Here is a 14,073-nt window from a genome sequence, read left to right on the forward strand (position 1 = left end):
TGATCTTCCTGAATATTTGTTTACACTCACTTCACCAGTTGTGTCTATGAATATTAAATGCCAGTTTTATTTATGCATAGGGAGCATGTGTGATATTTCCCCAGAATTTGCCCAGTGGAATCTCTTGCCCTTTGGTCAATAACATATATATATATATGTGCACTGTTGTTGTTTACGTCGGAATTTCTTCAGCCGGTCATAAAAATGGTGATTTGTCTTATTTGACTGTGTTATTAAACCGTACACGGATCCAGACGGCCGTCTAAGAAAGTGGATCCCACAAATTTTTGCCGTGCCCGGACTGAAAAGTCCAATCATTCACTTCACAGGTCAAACCATGTAATTACATTTTTTTCACACACACAACTCAAAACTCCTCCACCTCACTTCTGAAATTGTTTTTACTCCTTCAACCTTCTGTAATTGATTATCTGACATTCAATCTGAGTCTTCAAATTCTCATTCTGCGCGTTCAACGACTCTTTTTGTCCCCGTTTTTTGTTTTCTCATGTACCCTCCTCCATTTGGACTCAATGGGGAAAGCTACTGTCTCTACAGACTATTGAGTATATCAGGATTTAAAAAAAAACAACCCAAAACATCTTATTAATAATGCATGAGGCAATAAAAAGTGTATTGTTCCTCTGGCTGCAGGTGTTTTCTCAGGACCAAGACTCGGAGAAAAACGCCATGGCGAGCTACCAGATCCTGTCTGACATCTACAACAGCAGCGACTACTTCCACATCGACAGCAACAGCGGGCTGATATTCACGGCACGCCTGCTCGACTACGAGCTCGCCCAACGCTACAACTTCATCGTCAGGGCGACGGACAGTGGCGACCCGGCGCTCGGCAGCGACGTCAGTGTGACTGTGACCGTCACCGACACCAACGACAATCCACCTCATTTCAGCCAGGCCTTGTACGAGGCCTTTGTCAGCGAGCTCGCTCCCCGCGGACACTTTGTGACTTGTGTTCAGGCGTCGGATGCTGACACCTGTGATGCTCAGAGGCTGAGGTAACACAAAGGGAACGCTTTGAAAGGGGCCCCCGTGTTGCTTATAGGAATGATTTGTACATGGGTTTTTCGATTGAACCGAGTTTAATCTTTTCTAAAACGGTCTTTCTTTCTTTATGTTTGACAAAGCGCAGCGCTTGTGTTTCGGTCACAGACTTTTAATAAGAAAACAGGTGGACAGGCTATGGCCACAAACACATTGGTTTAATTTAAATATTTATTTAACAACAAATACATTTATTTTATTATAAAAATAATGTTTAAACTAAATGTTAAATCCACATATAATACATTATATTTCTGATTTAATTGTATTTCTGTTGCCTGATTAATTATACAATGAAATCATATTTTAATAAATACGGTCAACGTACACTTTGACTTCCAGCAGCTTGTAAAAAACAAAGCAACAGCGTTCAAACGTGATCATCAGTGTTGCTCATGTTTCTTCTGCATTTGCCTCCAGGTACAGCATTCTCTCCGGGAATGAGCGGATGACTTTTATGATGCAGTCGGATACAGGAGTGCTGAGTCTGTCTAATAAGAGGAGACAAGGCATGAAAGTGGCGTATCAGCTCAACGTGTCTGTGTCAGACGGAGTCTTCACTAACACCGCTCAGGTGAGCCACTTTCTTAGCATTCCCAGGTCGGTCCTGTCAACGGATTTGCCGGTTTTATTTTCACGCACCGCATTCCGTGTGACCTCCTTTAGCAACTCCCTCGCTTTTCGACTTTATTACAAGCATTTGCAGCTGCTTTTTTTTTTTTCCCTCGTCCTGGCTGCTGAGCCGCTCCACAGTTAGAGGTTAATGTGTGTCCGTGTCGTATCACATTTGCCACGAGGATGAGCTGCCATCTGGGAAAAAAAAAACATGTTCACATCTGTCTCTTCATGTAAATTACAAGTGGAACATGTGGGATTTTTTTTTTTTTGGCACAGAGATGTGGTGCGAGCATTTCACCCATTTCGGTGTGTTTTTGCTCTGTAATCCTAAATCACATTTTGGTTTTACCCTCCTGACGCTTGACAGGAAATCAGCTTTTTATTGTGATGGCGCTTTGCGATCACGCCAGCAGAGAGTGAAGATAATGGTCGCACTGATGAGGACGATCACGAGGACTGGCATTTTTTTCATGATTGACACAAAGCCTTGAGTATCTACCGATATCAACTGTTACAGTCTTTGTACAAAATGACCTTTTTTTCCTTCTGAATTCTATTTATAACGACGGCTGTAACAGTGACCGTGATTCACAGGTGATCGTTCGTGTCCTGGGAGCAAACCTGTACAGCCCAGTGTTCAGTCAGAGGTTCTACTTGGCTGAGGTCCAAGAAAATGCCCCTCTGGGGTCAAAGGTCATCCAGGTAAGCCACTTTTCCTCACTCCTCATGTGCAGTTTTACTGCATTAATAACCCAGTGGAATATTACGATCCCTTGCTGACCTGCAGGTGCGTGCAACAGATGAGGATTCCGGCTTGTTCGGCCAGATCATGTATTCCTTCATCAACGACCTGGGGAAAACTCAGTTTGCGATCGACGCCGACGGAGTCATATCCACTCTTCGGAAGTTAGACCGCGAAAATCCCTCAAACAAGGACATGGTGCTGACCGTTATGGCTCTGGATGGTGGAGGTATAAACACCCCACACACAAGATCTTATGAAGTTCTTATGTTTACTTTATGTTATGAAAACAAAACACATGTGGAGTAGAGTTTAATGATAATATTAAAAGAATATTACCTCTTGCATTTACAGCCCCAAACAGACACACACGTTAAATATGGACATTAAATCTCAATTATGTCATTAGTCAAAGCTGTCACTTTTTAAATAAAAACACGTGTTACGCTGAAAACCGTGGTCAAATGAGTTCACACAGCTCCACACGCGCCATATATGGGGATGAGTCCATAAGTCTGTTTTTGATACATTTGCAGGTCGCGCATCATTCTGCACGGTGCGAGTGGTTCTCGGAGATGAAAACGACAACGCCCCGCGGTTCCGAGCGGTGGAGTATCGCATGAGTATCAAAGCGAACGTAGCCAAAGGTTCTCTGGTCACGCAGATCCAAGCCACAGACCCCGATGCTGGAGCTAATGGAAGAATCACCTACTCCCTTTATAGTGAGGCACGCTTGTCCCTGGTGGATGTGCTGGAGGTCAGTTCATCTCGCTCTTTTCACACGGAGCTGCAAACGTCCTCTGGATTAAACCGAACTTTTAAGCCATACAGAAATTCCCTCTAGTTCTGATAAATGATAAATCCACAGACAACACCCCCTCTGCCCATTCCAGTGAGTTAACAACCATCTGCTTGCTGTAGATTATACATTTTCTGCTCATCAAATCAGCATGATGTTGCATGAAGATTGATGCTTCCGTCACATTCCACCATTAAAGAGGAAAGAACGCAATTAAGTCGCAACGGCGAAAGGCTGCATAACTGGAGTGAATATAAAGTAGGAGTAGCACATCAATTCAATTGAAAGTGGAAGCTCCAATAACAAAGGTAACCGATTTGAAACGGGAGCGAGTGAGAGGAAACAGACGGCTGAAACTGTAAAAACAGTCAAGTTCATCCATCCTTTGCATCATCCACTCACAATAAGATAATTACTCTGAATAATATTTCACGAGGGACTCACCAACATACAGACTTAGTGATTTTATTTCAAAGTGCCACAAGGGGGCATACATTTAAGAATCTAAAACAATGTTTTTATATCTTCACCCAAGTCATATGAGATTAAAACATCTTTGCGATGTCCAGGTGGAGCCAGACAGCGGCTGGATGATGACCAAAAGCACCGTGGACCACCTCCAGGGGACCGTGCTGTCCTTCTTCGTCAAAGCCACAGACTGCGGCTCGCCCCCCAAACACTCCCTGGTGTCGGCCTTCATCCACGTTGTCCCCCCCGATGCGTCCGTCCCCTCCTTCAGCCAGCCTCAGTACTCCTTCACCATCCCCGAGGACACGGCGGTAGGAACGCCCCTGGGCTCCGTGTACGTGGGCCCGGGACAGACCGGCCTCTTCACTGCGGTGGGGGGGCAGACGCCCGACAGTAACGAGGGAGGGACTTTTGATGTGGACGGCGAGACGGGTCTGATCCGCCTGGTCAAGCCGCTTGACTACGAGGAGGTCAGCATCTTCCGCTTCAAGGTGGCAGCGACAACAAGAAGAGACCTGATTGAGTCCGTGTCCACCGTCGACCTGGAGGTTAAGGTTGGTGGGCCTGTTTGCGTTCTTCCTTCCAGTTTTTATTTGAAATGGAGTCAGAAGAATATAAAGTAAGTACATTTAAAGGTCCACTACATAAGAATTAATTATATCTAATGGTGGGAATACTAAATTAACAATAAAACCTCCTAAATGTGACACAATCAATGAAACAAGTTTGTGTCTTATATTTGATCAGATGGAGGAAAAAAAGAAAATTGGGTCAAAAAAAAACAACACAAAGAAAATCTATCAAGTCGTAGAAGTTAGAAATTCAAAGGAACCTCCATCGTGCAGATCCTGGACGTGAACGACAACAGGCCCGCGTTTGAGACCAACACGTATGTCGCGACAGTGATGGAGGGGATGCCTGTGGGGACAAGAGTGGTTCAAGTGCGTGCCATTGATCCAGACTGGGGCTCCAACGGACAGGTGTGTGACAAGCGACATGTTCAAGTGGGTGAAAAGGGGACTGTTGTTGTTAAAAAGCCTTTATTAATAAGGCTTTGTGCGTCAAGGTGATGAACGTGATGTGCATGTATTAATAAATTGGTTTGAGAGTTTGAGGACAGCAGTTTTTTGTGCTTCACTATAAATACTGCAGGTGACCTACAGACTCGGGCCGCTGCTGACCCACAACTTGGACTCGACGAGGGACGTGAGCTCGTCCACTGGCCCCATCACGACCAGTTCTGTCTTCGCCATTGACAGTAAAACGGGCTGGATCACTACGGCGACTCAGATGGACCACGAAACCTCCTCCGGCTACAGCTTTGAAGTGGTGGCAGCGGACCTGGGGGAGTCCCAGTCGCTCTCCTCCACCGCGGCGGTGACCATCGCCGTGTCCGACGTCAACGACAACCCGCCGCGGTTCGAGAGAGAGCTGTACCGCGGCGCGGTCAAAGAGAGCGACCCCCTCGGCGAGGTGGTGGCTCTTCTGAAGACCCGAGATCGAGACGGCACCGACCAGAACCGTCAAGTCAGCTTTTACATCACGGGTGAGGAAGCATTGATTGTGAGACATGATGTTGTGATGCATGGAAATGATTCAAAGGCCTAATGGGGGGTTGCTCTTATTAAAGGTCAAATTTTAAATACCATTCAGCCTCAAAATGTCACACATAACTAAGCCTTTTATTTGTGTAATATCTTTTCATTTTTAAAAGCATTCATCATCCATTACCCATGGTAAATGCATAAAATACATTTGCTATTTTTTTTATTTTGTCAGCCTTTTACTGAAGAATTACCACATATGCATATAAAATAAAGATGTGACTCAATTATTGAATATTTATGTCTTGGAAAATGTCACCTGTTTAAAATAATCCTCCCACAGGCCAAAAACATGCAGATTTGGGTAAATTGGACACTCTAAACTGAACATAGGTGTGAGTGTGAGAGTGGATGGTTGTTTGTTTCTATGTCACCTTGTGAAAGACCCTGCCTTTCGCCCTATGTCGGGTTAACCGGGATTTGCACCAGCGCCCCCCGCAACCCTCAGGTGGAGGATAAAGTTTCATACCACACGAAACATAACGCAATGAAAATCCAGTGCGGTATAAAAATTGGAAATTCAACACCCTACACACACACACAGTAGACATTTCTCATTCCCCTGTGTTTTTCCATTGCACTGTCCCTTTAAACAGAAGTGAGTTGGTTAATGACGTGTGATGATAATGCTACATCACATCATTCAGCCATAGTTTGTTTTTGTAAAACCATGTGAAATGATCATTTTTAGTCATTAAACAGTCGTTTCCTTTCACTGATGACGATGAGGATGATGTATAATCTGCTCTGGCATTTCAACATACTGATTATTCTTAAAAGGCAGCGTTGTAATAAAAGGTCAGATTGTTAAATTCGGAAAGGCCGCTGGTCTCTACCTCACCTGCCTGATTTTACACTTTGTTGATGGATTTTCATTGATCGCACACAAACACTGTGGTGGTTCGGGTGGAGTGCTGGTGTGTATCGATCCCTGTGCAATAATACGACTCCCAGTTTTGTTCACAGGTCGGCTACAGTGTATCTTCACCTCTGTCTGTCTTTGCTGTGAATTGCCTGCGGCACTTTAATCCTCCTCCGCCTCCTCCGCCTCCTCCTCCTGCTCCTCTTTTTGATTTACAGGAGGAAACCCGCGGGGCGTGTTTGGCCTGGCCCTCGTGCAGGGGGAGTGGAAGGTTTATGTGAGCGGTTTACTGGACCGTGAGCAGCAGGACTGGTATCTGCTCAACATCACTGCCACTGATGGCCTTTATGTTGCTCGCACTGCGGTGGAAGTTACCGTGATGGATGCCAACGACAACAGTCCCATCTGCAACCAGGTCAGGGATAAAAAGATATAGGAAGGGAGATACTTCAGTGACAACACAAACCAGGACAAACTGTCATTTTTTTAATCATTATTTTGTACTCATTGGTCCACTACATGCCTTTAATCTTATTTGTTTTCCAGGCTAACTAGATTCTAATTAGTGGTTTGTCGAAAAATATGAATTATGCACGTAATTAAACACACTTTGTGTCCATGAAGTAGCACAACAGTGCAGAAATAAAGTTATTGACTACTATTATACTCAACTTTATTGTATGGCACTTTACAAAAGCGTGATTATAATATAAAGTAATATACGGTTGTAATCGTCAGATTGCCAGAAGCTCATGAATTAGATGGAGACCCAATTTCTACAAAGATGAACTTCTTCTCTGCGGTAATTTTGCTTGTGGCTGAGCTCAGAAGATTATTGTCTTAGAATATGTAAATGAACGACTGGCTCCAGTCGTACCGCGCGATGTTGATTCTCTCATTATTCCGCACGCGAGTTCAAATTCAGTTCAAAATGAATTCATGGCGTTTTCAGGGGTTCGATATTAACAGCAAAGATGCAAAAATAAATGTGAAAATGCATAAAAACCTTTAAAACTTTATTTATTTTGTCTTCAATGACATATTTAGTCACTTTAAATAACTTTATTTGAGCTTTTAGTTGCATATTTATTGAGATGTGTATTCATTTCTTCAACACTTAAGTTAATCGATATGATTAAGTATCCAGCACAGTAAATAGCAGGAGTAACGTGCTTTTTAAATCATGTTTTATTAGTTTATCTAATGAATGGCTCATTATCAGGCTTCTGCAGCTGATTATCTGATCATTTGAATCAGGTGCGTTGGAGCAGGGAAACATCTAAAACACACAGTGGATCCATGAGGACCAGGACTGAGAAACCCCGCTTTAAATAACAAATATGATGAGCTCATTAGCACAAACGAATGGCATTATTACGACACACTCAGTACCTTAGGAGTCGTCCTAAAGTTAGTTTTTAAAAACTGCGTCACAAGCTGATATTCAACGCGGGACGATCTGCGTGAAAGGGACTCTTCAAGGCACATCCCGTTTCGTTTAGTGTCCTTCTTTGGTTTTTCAATGGCACGTCATTGGCAGAGAAACTTTCATTCTCTTTGTCAACTCGTACTAATTCCCTTTGAAATCAATTCTCCCGTCTCCCCGGTCTCCTCTTGTACATTCTCTCTGCTCTCAGATAAGTCGAGTGCAGCTAAAACGTGGTCACTCTGCGGACGCACCCATCAATGGTGAAGGACATTCAGTGTCAAGACACTGTGTTCTAACTTTGTTCTCTGTTTTTTTTGTTTCTATAATGTTCTTTGAAATGTTGGTAAAAAGCTGTTGACAGCGTTATACGAGTGAGTGCTTCCTAAACTAGTGGTCAAGGTCCCTGTGGGGTTTCAACACTCAGTCCTTAGATGATTTTAAACCAATAAAAAGCATCAGAAATATAAAAAGGAAACAAAATATGTTAAAAAATGGTTTTTAATCATATAAAATAGCCACATACTGTAGAACCAAAGTGCCAAGAAGAAGAATTGTAGTTTCTACAGTCAGCAATATTGCCCTTGCAAAATTAAAAGCACAAACACACAACCTGAATAATTAAAGAAAGAAATATAGTATAGTGTATAGTAATTCAGACACACATGCATAAAAGTGCCGTGCGGTGGTCAAATATGAACTGTCCTCTCCTCACATATGACCCCTGGGGTTACTGTGGACAGATTTATTGACAACATCAGCTGCAGCGGTTCAATTTACACTGACAGAGCACAGGAAACATTTTTTAATGTCCTTTGTGTCCTCGTTATATTTGTGGGTCGGATGCTAAAAGGTTTGGGAACCTCTGTGTAGCCAGAATAATATGTGCGGCACAAGGTATAGTGGTAGTTTTAAGTGTTTACATTATTAATGACGTGGTTTTATGTGATGTGTTAAAAAGTGACAGGGCAGAGTTACCTTTTGACGCACTGAATTCAGATTATATCCGAGAGCTTTTTCACAGTTCAACTATGTATCTACTTATCACTTCAATTCAGCTGCAAATTTGATCAGTCATTCCCAGGACGTGACAGAACAGCATGAGGCAGCATGAGCGATGAAGTGGCACGCGGTCTGCGTCTGGTGGAACGGCGAGGGCAAAAGTGCAGCCGGGTCAGCACAGGCCACTTAGCTGTGCTGCGCTCGTTCTGTCAATGGGGATTATGGATTCAGTGCTGGACTGATGTCTTTACTTTTTCAGAAATTGATGCTCACGATGTGCTTGTGTGTGTGTGTGTGTGTGTGACAGGCCGTGTACAGTGCCTCGTTCCCCGAGGACATTCCCTCCAACAAGGGCATTCTGACAGTGGGAGCAACAGATGCTGACTCGGGCTCCAGTGCTGAGATTCAATATTCACTCTTCGGTATCGGCGTGGAGGATTTCTACATGGATGCAAACACCGGTACATTTAGTCATTGTTTTTATTTTCACTTTTCAAAAGAGGCTTTTTAATCGCAAGTTGAACAATTCAGCATCCTCGTTTTTTACTATAGTCAAAACAAAGTTCACACACCTCACTCAACACATTCATTCATTCATTCATTTATCCTCCACATGAGGGTCACGATCCCAGCTGACATATGGAGCGAAAATTGGGGTACAACCTGGACATCACAGAGTCAACACGTTAACGTAAAAAAGATTTCCAACACTGCATTTCACAGCAGTTTTGGTGCCTGATGTGTGCGCACGCCCATAATCTTCACCTTTAGCGATGGATTCAGGAGCTTTGTCTGGATAACGGAGGATCAAAGCTTATTTTCAGAGTGACCAAAGACGAGTTTGACCTACTTCTTTGGCCCAAGTATGAAAAGACACGCTGAAAGCACTTCAAAAACTTTAGAGATTTTCACCTCAGTGTGAGGCAGACTTGATTGAAGATGACGTATCTGTTGCGGCGAAGGATGCTGCAAATGAACAGCCTCGTTATGACCTTGAGGCAAGACCCAAGAGGGAAACACCTGAGTCATTACTTAGAATTACAATTAGTTATATATTGGCACACACACCAATCAATGTCTGCATTTAAACCACCCTGAGCAAACAAACAAACAAACAAACAAACAAACAGGAGCAGTGAGCAGCAAACTATATATAGTTATGAAAACACTATTGTACACACCACAGGCTAAACATCTCATGTCTCCGTGTTTACGTCTTACAGGGGAGCTGCGTACGGCCACGGCCATGGACCGAGAAATGACACCGGCCTACAGACTCATCGCTCAGGCGACTGACGGGGGCGGACTCTTCTGCCGCTCTGACATTTCCCTCCAGGTGCTGGACGTGAATGACAATGCCCCCTTGTTCTCCTCCACTCATTACCTGGCCAGCGTGTTCGAGAACGCGGCGCCAAAGGCTTTGCTCACCCGCCTGCAGGCCGGCGACCCCGATGAAGGTACGTCAAACGACCCTTGATAATGGACACGGAGAGTTCTTCCTTACGTGTGACAAATGTGGTTTCAATTCCCACTCTTGTCACTTAGCATCCAAACTGCTGACTGTGACACGAGCGAGATGATGGGAATCGCCCGGAGCAGTGCCGTTTTTCATTTGTGTCACATGCACTTTGTTCGCGTATCCATCATCGCTCTCTGATTGAAAAATGATTGCCACGAACAGGAGGACGGAGCGACAGGGAATCTTCTGTGGCCGTTCATTTGTCTCCTGTCTTTTTCAGGTCTGAACCGCACAGTGGTTTATTCTCTGGTGGATTCGGTGGGTGGATTATTCTCCATCGACCCGTCGTCTGGGATGGTCAGACTGGAGAGACCTCTGGACAGGGAGAGCCAAGACTCTTATCGTGTTCGTGTTCAAGCCACTGACCAAGCTGGCCAACAGGGGGCACTGTCCTCACAGGTAGGAGGGTCCAAAAAATGGTAAAAGAACATGATATGATGAAGATTTTTTCCGAACAAGTCATTAAAATCCATTTAAACTAAATATGTTTCTTAATTAAACCATTTCAATGTCATAATAGGATTCGATTTCACACACAACAAATTAGATTGCCAGCAATAGAGTCCTTTCTCTGCCGATGCACAATCTGTATTTCTGTCCACACACACGTGCGCGCGCGTGAATAAAATAAGCCAATGAATAAATACATGTTGTTCACGGCGGGGATCAGATAAAGAGCCGTGTTGATTTTAATTAAGATGAAACTTAATCTTCCATCTTTGTCACCGCGCAGTGCACGGAATGAGAAACACAAGGGGGACGGCGACAGAGACAGATGCAGGTGATGTAGGAAGGGGGGGTGGGGGCAAAAAAGAGACAAAGAGACAAGATGAGTAAGTGTTGGCTCTTTCAGGATGTTTGAACCAACCATAAACCATAAGAGTAAATAAACCTCAGGGAAATGTATCAGCGTTCGAGCGCCGGAGGCAACAGTAGTGGTTTGACTCGCTTTAAGTGGAGACAGTTATTTTCCTGCATTGACACCACGTTCCTAACAAGTCTGATTGTCCTGATGTGTCTGGTGGAAACTGGGTTTTCCAGCACCATATATGCCGCTGGTGAAGGTTGGTTTTCCAACATTTGTCCTCAGTCCCATAAAACCCTGATTTAACCATCTGCATCAAATCATTGTTTAAAGCCAGCACTACTGATGTCACACACAGTGTTTCTGGCATCGGCTCCTGCGACACATAAAGTTGATTTATCTTTAAAATATGCATCGAAGAGAGAGCGAGAGAGACACTGTCATAGACGCTGTAATCTGGCCACACCCGTCAAGCAGACAGTCCAATAGTTTTAAGACACCCCATGGATCCTTGTTATGAGCCTGGACTAAGTATAAATGTCAGAAAATGTCACAGTCTTAATGATTCGCATAAAAATTGATCAGGGATCTCTTTGGAAAATGAATCATGATGCCGTTTTTGCGCGAGCACTGCCACGGTGAAATATCATCTGACACGGCCACTGAATTAGATTATACTTTGAGCGGCCTAATTCATAACAACCGTAACCTCAATTAAAAGAAAATAAGAATGTCCTAACAAGAGAGAGAGATTAACGGTGTCTGCAGCAGCACAGTTTGTGGAAAAGCAGAATGAACTCGGTGGATTTCAGCAAAAAAAAAAAAACCCCGGCATTTATCCGACTCTGTATGACCACAAATCTTTAACATTTATCTCGTGTCCATTAAATTCTCTCTTCGGCTTTAGGATTGATTTTCACCTGTCTTTAATTTTGTTACTGAGAATTAAGTATCTGCTGCCATTGATATTTGTGTCTCTTTTTCCACCTCAGGCTGATTTGACCATCCTGGTCCTGGATGTGAATGACAACGCTCCAGTCTTCCAGCGGCGGGACTACGTCGTCACAGTCCCCGAGGATGTCGCCGTGGGGACCGAGGTGCTGCGAGTCCTGGCGACGAGCGCAGACATCGGCCTGAACGCCGAGATCACTTACCGAATTCGGTCGGGCAACGAGTTACGAAAGTTCACTGTTGACAGAAACCTGGGTGAGCAGAGATCCTTTTAAATTACATTTCTTTATTAAGCCGTTGAAATTCATTAAATGAATGTATCTTATTCATTTATTGTACTTTTTTTTTTTTTAGGCTCCATTTCTGTGGCTGATGATTTGGACTTTGAGGTGTGTAAGGACTATTACCTCACCGTTGAGGCCTGGGACAGCGGGAACCCTCCCCTCAGCACTGCTACCATGGTAACCATCGAACTAATGGATGTCAACGACAACGCCCCGGTCTTTAGTCAAGACATCTACAATGTCCTCGTCAGTGAGGACGCATCTGTGGGACAAACAATTACAAGGGTAACGTCGAGTCACTTATATTTATGCTGAGCTTTTCGCTTAAAGCTGTAGTGCGCAAGTTTTACAAAGAAACTAATGTATGTTAATGTATGTTAAGGCTGATAAAGACTCTTAACTCCACATAACTAGAATTCGAATCCAAAGTTCTTCTTTATATGTCAAGACGGATGGAAACAACATCAAGAGTGTTGCAAAAAGCTGGAATATGACTGAAAACACAGAGTCATCATAACCTGTGTTTTCCGTTCACAAGGTTTTGGCAGAAGACCTGGACAGTCAGGTAAACGGGCGAATCACCTACTCTATCATGAAAGGTGACCGCAGCAACCACTTCTGGATCGACCCTGTAACGGGACTGCTCAAAGTCAATAAGCGGCTTGACCGAGAACTGGTAAGGGTGCGATATCTCTCTCCGTCGTTTCACGGTTCGCGAGCACAGCCGGCGCTCTTGTCCTATGTAACAGCTTTGTACATATCGCTCTGTACGTACAGTCTCACTCGCTTCCTCTTCATCTAGGCGCCCAGGTTCTCTCTGTCGGTGCAGGCGTTTGACAGCGGCTCGCCTGCCATGTCGTCCACCGTCACTGTGAACATCGACGTCTCCGACGTTAACGACAACGCCCCCGTTTTCAACCCTGCCAACACCACGGTCGTCATACCGGTGGGTTTCTTTGTGGATTTACAGTTCAGAGTGTAGATGTTAGATCGTTTGTTTCAGAGGCTTCTTCAGTTCTGACTGACTGGTGGGAACCGCCGGGTTTTAAGGCCTGATCCACGCAGAGAATGAACTTTCCCTTTGCAATCTTTTTCTCTTTTATTATTTAAAGGTTTGTTGTGTTAAACAAAGCAGGTTATTTACTCCCTGCCCAAGTTTCGGGATGTTAGTTGCACTTGAATCAAAGGTGTTAAGGCCTCTACTTCCTCCACAAGAACACAGAGAAATGTCTTCTTTTCCTTGTTCTTTTTTGAGCCGGCAAGAACAGAGACATTTGTTCATGTACAAGCCTTTAGCCAGCACGTCCGACTGCGCACCTTCACAGGCATCTTTATCTCTTTCCACGTCCAGCTAAATCAGGCGACTGGCACCACACTGCTGAAGCTGTCCGTCAGTGATAAAGACTCCCCAAGAAACGGTGCCCCCTTTGAGTTTCGCATTGTGTCGGGAAACGAGGGGAGCTTCCTCTCGCTGGACCAGACGGGGACTCTGAGGACCAACCGCGTAATTGGCCCTGAAGCGCCAAGAGAGTTCGTTCTGGAAATCCAGGTTAGAGACGGAGTCCGCTTTGACATGGTAATACACCCTGAAAGCTGGAATGCACATCCTCTCATTATCTCACTCACTGTTTACATGGACAGCAAATACGACAAGACACTGCATGTTCTCAACCAGAATAACATCATATGTACATTAACGCCGTGTTCATATGAATTTAGCATTACAAACGTGTCCCTCTGTGTTTCAGCCTCTCATCCACATACAGACGAGCACGTTTTCTCCAAAGTTGGTGTGTTCACAGTGGAGGCTTCACTGGCACCCGCTGGCACAGCGTGCTTGTCTTAGTTTTATAGTCGTTCCCGTGTTCTCGTCTCGGGGTGTAGATAAAGGCACTAAATCAAAAGGATGTGTGGATGGAGATTGATTT

General features: G+C 44.3%; 1 protein-coding gene across 1 annotated transcript in view; it reads left to right on the top strand.

The window, feature by feature from the left end:
• Window positions 1–14,073, top strand: part of LOC122779883 (protocadherin Fat 3) — a 76,535-nt gene that overhangs the window by 38,391 nt on the left and 24,071 nt on the right. Inside the window, exons 23-39 of the mRNA XM_044042540.1 lie at window positions 655–1,019; window positions 1,486–1,639; window positions 2,278–2,385; window positions 2,471–2,654; window positions 2,962–3,182; window positions 3,794–4,246; window positions 4,538–4,672; window positions 4,845–5,238; window positions 6,377–6,573; window positions 8,894–9,047; window positions 9,810–10,043; window positions 10,326–10,504; window positions 11,903–12,116; window positions 12,216–12,430; window positions 12,684–12,821; window positions 12,948–13,091; window positions 13,497–13,694. Of these exons, the coding sequence (XP_043898475.1) occupies window positions 655–1,019; window positions 1,486–1,639; window positions 2,278–2,385; window positions 2,471–2,654; window positions 2,962–3,182; window positions 3,794–4,246; window positions 4,538–4,672; window positions 4,845–5,238; window positions 6,377–6,573; window positions 8,894–9,047; window positions 9,810–10,043; window positions 10,326–10,504; window positions 11,903–12,116; window positions 12,216–12,430; window positions 12,684–12,821; window positions 12,948–13,091; window positions 13,497–13,694 (3,687 nt within the window). The remainder of the gene's footprint in view (window positions 1–654; window positions 1,020–1,485; window positions 1,640–2,277; window positions 2,386–2,470; window positions 2,655–2,961; window positions 3,183–3,793; window positions 4,247–4,537; window positions 4,673–4,844; window positions 5,239–6,376; window positions 6,574–8,893; window positions 9,048–9,809; window positions 10,044–10,325; window positions 10,505–11,902; window positions 12,117–12,215; window positions 12,431–12,683; window positions 12,822–12,947; window positions 13,092–13,496; window positions 13,695–14,073) is intronic.

The sequence above is a fragment of the Solea senegalensis genome, linkage group LG13 (assembly GCF_019176455.1).
Source record: "Solea senegalensis isolate Sse05_10M linkage group LG13, IFAPA_SoseM_1, whole genome shotgun sequence".
Classification (NCBI taxonomy): Eukaryota; Metazoa; Chordata; class Actinopteri; order Pleuronectiformes; family Soleidae; genus Solea; species Solea senegalensis.